General features: G+C 40.3%; 1 protein-coding gene across 8 annotated transcripts in view; it reads left to right on the forward strand.

Annotated features, from left to right (window-relative positions):
- The window catches only part of LOC111874028 (dynein heavy chain, cytoplasmic), a 112713-nt gene extending 104258 nt beyond the window's left edge, over window positions 1–8455 (forward strand). For all 8 annotated transcript variants that reach the window (XM_023869163.2, XM_023869180.2, XM_023869208.2 and 5 more), the window contains 7 exons: window positions 1060–1402; window positions 2099–2283; window positions 5020–5148; window positions 5826–6023; window positions 6111–6291; window positions 7111–7207; window positions 7734–8455. In XM_023869163.2, coding sequence (XP_023724931.1) covers window positions 1060–1402; window positions 2099–2283; window positions 5020–5148; window positions 5826–6023; window positions 6111–6291; window positions 7111–7207; window positions 7734–7923 — 1323 coding nt within the window. In that variant the 3' untranslated portion in view covers window positions 7924–8455. The remainder of the gene's footprint in view (window positions 1–1059; window positions 1403–2098; window positions 2284–5019; window positions 5149–5825; window positions 6024–6110; window positions 6292–7110; window positions 7208–7733) is intronic.
- The last annotated feature ends 1496 nt before the right edge of the window (window positions 8456–9951 follow it).

The raw sequence follows: 9951 nt of genomic DNA on the forward strand, positions 1-9951 counted from the left end.
ATCTTTACCCCCAGGAAGATTCCTAGTACTCATTTCTGTTATAGGCTGAGTCGACCTCAGGGCCACAGTGCAGCTGGAAGGATTAGGTAAATTGGAAAAAAAATCCACTTCATCAGGACTCAAACCCGCGACCTTCTGGCTTGTAGCATAGTACCTCAACCAAGTACACTACTGCATGCCCCTAGTTTGTTAGTAACGCTGTGTTAAAATGGTAACTTCACTATTTTCTACTTAAAGGAGTGGGATTCCACTTTGTAAGTGACTTGTGGTTGATGCCTTGCTATTATCTGATTGAAGAAAATAGCAGGAAGGTATGGCAATTTGTGGTCTTGTAGATAGTTACTGACATTCCAGAGGAACCTGATGCCCCCACATGTTCTGATGGCAGCAGATTACTTCCAAAATGCAAGACATCTGTTCCTATCTAGCAGGCTGCGTAGCATCACAGTCCAGGAGATGATACTCTACAGAGTTGCTGCTGTTAGCACTTAAGTCGTGCAGGAAATAACACATTAGCAGCGCACTAACAGTTTTAGTTAGGGAAGACACAGATGTATAAACAACCCTCTTGCTCATAAATGATAATATTGGGACCAGGGCAGCTCAGTCAGTGTAACAACTAATCTGCAGGCTGGATGACCAAGGAAATAGACTTTGATTCTCACCTGAGGCATAAGATTTTTCTCTTATCTATGTCCAGACTCTCTTTGGGCTTACCGAGGTTTGTATCCAGTGGGTACTAAGAGCTCATTCCCTAGACTTTCAGTACATGGGGCATGGAGCTGACCACTCCCCCATGCATATGCATATATTTTTTTAGTTTCATTTTGTGTTACTGTCAGTACAGAGTGTTGCAGTAATACTTACTGAATATGTCTACAGAATTTTTATATTTTGAGGAACATTCTCTAACATAGTAACCATTCTGAAACCTAAGATTAGAAGAAACAAAATGTTGGGTCGATTTCAGCCTCAGCTAGTGGTTACAGTTCATCCCTGTGAATCCAGTTCAGTACTTTTGTTGTAATTCCGTTTTCACTTTATGCTCTTTGATTCCAGGGCCGCACCAACCTGCCACCAGAGAAAGTTCCATGGGATGCTCTGGTGACACTTCTATCCCAGTGTATATACGGTGGAAAGATTGACAATGATTTTGACCAGCGTTTATTGGCTTCATTCTTGGCAAAACTTTTTACACCTCGCAGTTTTGAAGCTGACTTCGCTCTGGTAGCAAATGTGGATGGAGTAGCAGGGGGTCCTGGAGGCCAGAGGCACATCACTATGCCTGATGGCACGAGACGAGATCACTTTCTACATTGGATTGAATCTCTGGCTGATAGGCAGACTCCATCGTGGCTGGGCCTCCCCAACAATGCAGAGAAAGTCTTACTCACAACTAGAGGTATTTGTATTACTTATGTTGATTTTGAGCGTTGCGGTGTTGTCGTGTCTAGCTGAGCCAGAAGGAAAGAGATCACTGAGAAGACCAAGGCGTAGGTGGGTGGACAATATTAAAATGGATCTTAGAGAGATATGATGGGATGATATGGATTGGATTGATCTGGCTCAGGATAGGGACCAGTGGAGGGCTCTTGTGAAGACGGTAATGATCCTTCGGGTTCCATAAAATGCTGGGAAATTCTTGAGTAGCTGCAGAATTGGCGGTTCCTCAAGAAGGGCTCAGCTCCATAAGTAAGTAAGTTGAGAGCTGACAAAAGAGACCACCACTAGACCAGACTAAATGTATGCATTTTTTATGCAATTAAGTAATGGTCATCAGACTGAATAGTACCTTCGATAAGTGGTGTCATTTTCACAAGGACAGTTTCATGTGTTTGTTGGTCAGGAGTAATGATTTTAAATCTACCAGTTCTACAGGGTTGGCAGCATATTATAACTTTGAGAAATATGATGCTTGGCCAGTTAACATTAATAGTTTTGGCGGGTGGGTAACATGTTCTTCCATGATGGATGAAACATTTTACAAGGCTAATCAACATGCTATTCTGTCAGGGATTCCTGGGTTTGAGTCGGCAGTTAGAAGAAATTGCTCAAGAGAATTTGATCAAAGAAAAATAAATCCCATGTTTTATTCCAGGCACAGACTTAGTTGGGAAGTTGCTTAAGATGCAGCAGCTGGAAGATGATGATGAACTAGCCTATTCAGCAGAGGAAGGACTCAGCCAGACGCATGTGCAGGATTGTGATGGACGACCATCATGGATGAGGACATTACACACCTCTGCCTCCACCTGGCTACAGTTGCTTCCAAAGTCTCTTCAGGTAATTCTGTAATAGATTCATGAACCGTGGATGATATTTTTATGTTCCCTTTGGTTATGCAGATTACTGGTAGAGTTTCAAGTTCTGAGTTTTTTACAGATACAGAGCTTCTAGGTTGTGATGCAATGTGGTCTTGTAGCCAGGTACTGACATTTTAGGGGAACATACTGCGTCCATGTTCAGTGTAGGAGTGTGCAGTTTGGCTATAAAGGTGTGTTATGAAGGAGGCAGTCAGTCTTACCCATGGAAGGAGGTGAGGCAAGTCATGGAAACCTCTTACGCACTTCATGATGGGGAGCAAAAAGTTTCTTGCCAAGGACAAGATAGTCACTTCCACCTGAGATGACACTCCTCTACCATAGCCCACAACAAGGGCCCATTTCTCAGATTCCATCTGTAGGGAGACTGAAAGAGGCTGTCTTTTGTCAGTATTCCATGTCTCGCCTGCGATAAGAAACATACTGGGGTCTTCAATTTCCTTACCCCTTTCCATGGGCCTGAGTGACTCCACAGTTCCTCACCCTACGCACACAAGCAACATGACTAGAGTGGTACAACCCGTGGACCTCAGTCAGTGCTAATACAGTTCATGCAAGAGGATAATCATACTATTTTAGGTGCCTGTGGACATGACTAACCTTGTTTTGTTTCTTTATTCCATCCTTATATATGAGGAGTTGTATGAAATACAGAGTTTTGTTCTCTGATATCTTAAAAATTTTGGGTTTGTTGAAATATACACCATCAGAACTCAGTTTGTTGTTTTCAGATGAAAGTTTCAATACATATAATTTCATAAAAAATTATTACCTTCTGTTACGTGGAAAGGTGGACAGTGATATCTTTAATAGAACACTAACTTCAGTTGTCCCTGTACTTAACTAATTAAACAGTACACAATGAAGGCGTATGGGGGAGTGGATATATAGATCCACATTTTCTTGATCTCAGCACTAGTTGAAGGTAAGTGGTCAGCATCACGCTCCGACCGCTTTACCCCTGGAGAACGAGCCACTGGCACCCATTGGATAGGAGGTTGGGTGTACCTGAGAGCCAGTCTGGACAACATGAAGAAGAGAAAATTCTTGACCCTACTGGGACTCAAACTCCGACCTCTTGGCCGTCCAGCCCATAGCCGACTGTGCTATCCCAGCTTACAACTTCTGTGTAATGTGACTATAAATAATAATTATGGTGCCTTAAATTAGGCCATGACCACTTCCTGCCACATCCTTTCCAATTCGCTCTTCACTAATCATCCTACCATTGGACACACTGTAGTCTGAGCTACTGCCAACATTGTTAAGTAAACTATAAATAAGCTGTTTAATGTGTGCCTTCGCATATGTCCTGCCCAACAGACAAGTATATTACTAACTTTAATTGTTTCTTGCATCCTGTTGTGTATTTAATCAATATTAGAGTCAATTTTACTGACCACACAACATATTTTTATTATTATTACACTACATGTTTCGACCTCAAGAGGTCATCCTCAGGTGTTCGAACACAGCTGTATGATTACACGCAATCACATTCGTCTTCTCACTTATTCGATCCTGTATCTTATTCAGGCCCACGCTCAATAATATATCAAGTTCCTCTCACAAAACACAAGTTAAAATTGTTCTAAAAGTCAAAAGTTAAAATTTATATTTTTTAAACAATTTTAAATTTAAATTTTAACTTTTGACTTTTAGAATAATATTTTAACTTGTGTTTTGTGAGAGGAGCTCGATATATTATTGAGTGTGGGCCTGAATAAGATACAGGATCGAATAAGTGAGAAAACGAATGTGATTGCGTGTAATTATACAGCTGTGTTCGTACACCTGAGGATGACCCCTTGAGGTCGAAACATGTAGTGTAATAGTAAAAGGTATGTTGTGTGGTCGGTAAAATTGACTCTAATATTAAGTATATTACTAATTCAGACAAAACAAGGCTTCCAGAGTAACACAAGTGTTACTTGCAGTACACAGATGAGGTTTTTTTTTCCTTGGCACTACAGCCCCAGTGGGCCTAGGCCTACCTGCATGAACTTCTTCGTTCACTTTGGTTTATCTAGATGTTACACATTCGGTAGGACTCCTTGGGTGGGTGATCAGCTTGTCGCAAGGCCTCTACCTATACACAAACACAGAAAAATGCACACACACAAACTAAACATCCATGCCCTGAGTGGGATTCGAACCCACGAACCCAGTTTCCAAGCGAGCGAAGACAGTACATGCCTTAGACCGCTCGGCTACCGTGACCGGCCACAGATGAGGTTTACAAGTTGAAATTATTTTGAAAAGACTGAAAATCATCTTCTTTTTTTGTGTTACTCATGTCTTATCTTTATATTACACAGCTATAATGTTTGTTGTAACCGGAACCTGGCGTGTAAAATTGTACTCTGAAAACTAATCTTCACATATTTAGATACCGCAACCTTTGAACATGAATTGCTGGTTTTAAAGTTGTGTAAATTATATAAATAAATGCATTATATTCACAGAATTGCTTCTCTTTAGTACACATCCATATTTGCCCTGCAGCCCACTCAACCTCCTATCCAGCGGGAGTAAGGAGCTTTTCCCCTACAGTAAATTGGGCAGAGATGATGATTCTTTCTGTCTGATGCCCAAATGAAGAGTGCTGGAACTTTACATTCACTCCCAAATTCATCATGATATGATTAAATACACGTCAGCTTTATCTTTTTACATTCATGTATTGAAATTGTTTTAGACCTTGCGACGCACAGTCGAGAACATCAAAGATCCTCTATACCGTTACTTTGAGCGTGAGGTCAACTCTGGAGCTAAGCTACTTCAGGATGTGATTCATGATTTGGAAGATGTAGTCCTCATTTGTCAGGTTAGTAAACACACATTTGTTTCTTAGTGCCTTCACTTCTGGCACCAGTGCTGCTGCCCTGACCATTTTCCATACTCCATTAGTGGTTTTCAGTGTTTCATGGTAAAGAAATGAATACCAAAGAATCTTTTTATGGCCAGGGAATCACAGAAAGCAGCTAAAAGTGCTGTCTGGTGACAGAAGTCCATGCTGAGTGTATGTTCTAAAAGAGAAGTACCGTGGAACCCCCATTTAGCATTCCTTATTTTATATTTTCCCTGATTTGACTTTCAGTTTGAATTATCCCAAGTCAATACAAAGTAAAAAAAAAAAATTATCTGGTACGAGATATTTTAGGGAGAAGTTTTGAGTGGTTGGGGAGTGTGATTAGAGCAGACCAAACAGTTGTGGCCTGGGAAATATTTGCAAATAAGTCACAAGGTATAAGAAAGGTGGGAAGGCCCAAAGTAGATGGCTGTAAGATGGAGAGAATGATTTATGAGAGATGAAAGTGAAGAGGTGGAGGCACAAGGCAATAATACAGCAGAATGTTCTGCTGGAGGTTAGTACAGAGCTGTTCATTATGTAATATTCTCAAATTTAAAAGTACAGTTTTATATATATTAACCATTTCCATGCATTTTCAACCCATTAAATTTAGTAGGAAGACATGACAGTCCTTGTTCTTATTACCTTAGGGAGAAAAGAAGCAGACAAACTACCATCGTACTATGCTGAGTGACCTTGTAAAGGGAATCCTTCCTCCCAGCTGGAGACGTTACACGGTGCCTCGCGGCTGCACTGTCATTCAGTGGATCACTGACTTCAGTCAGCGAGTGAAGCAGTTGCAGGAAGTATCACTTCTGGTCTCTCAAGGGGGAGCCAAGGAACTGAAGGTACTGTGCCCTGAGTGTATTCAGCATTAACGTCAGACTCCACAGTTCCTTCCTTACAGATCACGTCTGTGATATTTTGCTTTTCAGACGTTCCATGTTTGGTTGGGTGGACTGCTGAATCCTGAGGCCTACATAACTGCAACACGCCAGTGCATTGCACAGGCCAACAGTTGGTCTCTTGAGGAACTGATGCTCGACGTGACTATCACAGACGGAGGGGCAGATACTAGCAAAGCCAGCATGGATGAATGTAGTTTTGGGGTTATTGGTAAGTGCCTGCTAGTTGTAGTCCCTTTTCCTTTTCATCTTTGCCATGTTTTTCTCATTCCCTTTCTACTCTGTCTCTTTATCCTCATGTTCCTTGTCTTCTTTTCCTCTTGTGCCTTCAATGTGCTGCCCCACAGAACTGCACATGGTGCTGAAAGGAATGGGATATTATTTACGCTAACAGTGGTGTAATGCCTTGTGGTTTGGTAGGTAGGTAGGTGCCAGCATGTACCATCTTGAGGGTAGAAAAGGAAGTTGTGCAGGGAAGGTGGGCAGAGAAACAGCAGAATCCCATTTAGGCTGGGGCCACACGAGCGCACAAAGTACGTCCGTTGCAACAAACATACTTTATGATGGACGTTGCTGAGGACACCACATGGTTGCAGAATGTGGTGTATATTTTTTTGTCCGCAATGGAGCCAGAAGAAAGCATAGCATTCGCCTCTCTTGTGTATTTCTACAATGGACGTCATGACGTTCGTTACAACAGACGCATTTTGTGCACTCATGTGGCCCCAGCCTTAATGATCATCAGTTTAAGCTCTCCCTCATTTAACATTTGTTTCCAGTGATCTCAGATCAGTAATTTCAGTGTTAAATTTCCTCCATTTTCTCCAACTTAGTGTTTAGATCAATTGCTCCTCAGTGAAATCTTAGGTGGAAGTTCACTGTAATGTGTAATCCCAGGCATTTGTGGAAAGAACGAAATGTTGAAAATAGCATAACATTTTATTAAGTAACTGAGCCTTGCTTCTGTTTGTGGTGTGTCTTTGCAAGAGTCCTTGCTTAGTGATACAAATTTCTTGTGTGAATCATCCAGGTTTGAAGCTGCAAGGAGCTCAGTGCCGCAACAATCAACTGCATCTCACATCCACCATTATGATGGACTTGCCAGTCACACTTCTTCGCTGGGTTAGGTATGTATTGTGTTTCTGTCCTTTTCAGTCTGTTAGTTAACTGATGGACAGAAGTGTTCCACTATGGGCTGTTGACAGAATAATGGCATAAATTATTAAGTCACTGACAGGGTCACAGGTTGGTATTACTGTCACTGTTGCTATGAACTCTTTGAAGCTTGAAATTTGTATGGATAATATGTAAATATTTAGTTCGTACCTCACAGAGAGCAGTGAATCTCCATTGCAGGTGACCAACTAGTTAGTTAATCCTGTCTAAGAAAATAATAGCTGCTTATTATAATGAGAATCATATGAAACCCATAAGTACACCATGTGGGAAAATGCAGAGTTATTTTGTAAACAGATTATATGTTTTTTTAAAGTGTTTTAATTGGTTACTGTGAACGTGTGCTAGGATGATAGTGCAGGTGTAAAAGCGTGTTAAAATTGGTTGTTGACAAAAGTGTCATTACATAAACTAATAATCAGTGATGATGACGACACCACAGCAGCGAGAATACCGTGTTCCTTTTCTTCTGTGCAGGATGGGTATCAGTGGTACAGACTCGCACATGTGGCTGTCACGCCAAGGCAAGCTGTCGCTACCTGTGTACCTCAACTCGACTCGTACAGAGCTCCTCTTTACTGTTGACTTGAACATCGCTCCAGGACAGGATCAGCACAGCTTCTATGAGCGTGGAGTGGCTGTGCTCACATCCACTGCTCTTAATTAATATGCAGATTAGTCGCATTTGTTTCCCCGTAGGGCATATTCTAGTACAGCAGTTACATATATAATAAATGGTCTATGAAATTATATGGCTGCTCGTAGCATACTGATCTTTTATGGTGAGGAGTTGTTATCTCCGTGCCAAATCCCAAAAGGCTGGAGAACCACTGCTTGTTGGCTCTATATGGATGCTTGTTATATATATATATATATGCAGCTACCCTCCATAGTTTGAAGCATTTCACTGTCTGCAACCTGAGGATGACCCACTGAATGTATGTCTTGTTTATAAAGTATCCATGTTGTAGCAATGCTGTATGATTTTTAAGTAAAACATGTTTTTTTGTTGCAATTTGTCACTGAATTACTTAATTACTCTCATATTTAAAGAAACCTATCATAATTAGCTTTTAAAAAAAAATCAAAATTTCTATTATGGTTAGACCTCTGACATTACTGTGGAACTAAGATGTTATGTATGTGTACACACTGATGGGCATATCTTATTGGAAATAAAGTGCAGTTGTTGGGTCTAATATATTTGTTTCTTTTATATAAACTCCCCATCCCCCAAACAGTCTCTGGTCATTGGAACATCACTGACCTCTTAGTACTACATACAAATCCTGTTGCTAATTCATAACTGTCATTCCATTTCCATGGGAGTATGTATAGTTATCTGCTGGTTCAGTGCCACCTATACCCCATCTGACTTCCTGTACTCCCATTAAATCTACATACTTGTACCTTGCTAATTTCCCTAAAGAGATTGCCAACATTCCATGTTCCAAATCTCGGGTCCATTTTCCGTCGCTTTAGGTAATTCTAAAGACTCCACCCAAATCTGAGGCTGGGACCTGCTTAATGTGGCCACTGCTTCCCAGAGAAAACTCGATTGGTGGGTTCACCGAGTAAATGATCATACACAGTTCAGTTTAGTAATTCATGCCTAATTTGTACTAGTATAGACAGGTGCAAGTGATGTTTATCTTGGTTACAAGCATCTGGAACAAGTTATAAGTTGTGGTGGTTAACAACTGCAAGATTCATCAACAGTTATTTAGCCCCTTGTAATAGTTTGTCAACTATATGAAATACTAAAAACATTTCAGAGAAAAGTTCTGTAAGATTTGTATTTTGTCCCTTTACGTCAATTTAAGGAAAGTTTTAAGGGATCAGAGTTGAAATGTCAGTTACTGAGCATGAGATTAAGCAGAAGAAATGGAAGAATTCAGACAGGGTTTTGGTGGGAAAGACAGATGGGAAGAGAACACTAGGAATACATAGATGCAGGTGTCAGGATAATATTAAAATGGATCTTAAAGAGGATAGACTGGATTCATATGACTTAGGATAGGGAACAGTGGTGGGTAGCTGAGGTACTGGTGGCTTTTGAAGGTTAATTCTGCTCCATAGAGTTGATTCAAAGACTATAAAACTCGCTTGTTTTATTAAAGCCAAGAACTTGATGTTGGCATCATATTTGTAGTCATTTTCTTTTAAATAATTCAATATATTATCTGTACTATTGGTAAGCAGATCATTTTGGACGATTGTAACACAATTTTGATGTTCTGCCGAAACAGCATCAGTCACCTACGATTTCATTAATAGAGTCCGTCACAACACAATATAAAGGTCAAGGCTAAAATTAGCTTGGTTACATGTTTCGGCAATTAAGGCCATTATCAGGCAAACACATGATTACCATATTCACAGACTACTGAACTGCAATTGCGATGGTAAAGTTGGATACTTGATAATACATTATAAAATACATGGTATAAAAGTACAATGAACTATAAACTTATTAAAACGAAAGTTATGGCGTAAATTAAGGTTAAAACTCTTCATGTGATATTCTATATCAAGTCAGTTTGTTTCAATTTTGTTATATTCCCGTGGACATAACAGTATATTCAGACTTGTATACATGTAATAAACTGCTTGGAGGCCCGTGGTATCGATGTAATATAGTTTGACGTTAATTGTTTAGCTGGTGCCTCATCTTACAATGTACTTTGTCCGTTCT

Source organism: Cryptotermes secundus, unplaced genomic scaffold (genome assembly GCF_002891405.2).
Source record: "Cryptotermes secundus unplaced genomic scaffold, Csec_1.0 scaffold47, whole genome shotgun sequence".
Taxonomy (NCBI): domain Eukaryota; kingdom Metazoa; phylum Arthropoda; class Insecta; order Blattodea; family Kalotermitidae; genus Cryptotermes; species Cryptotermes secundus.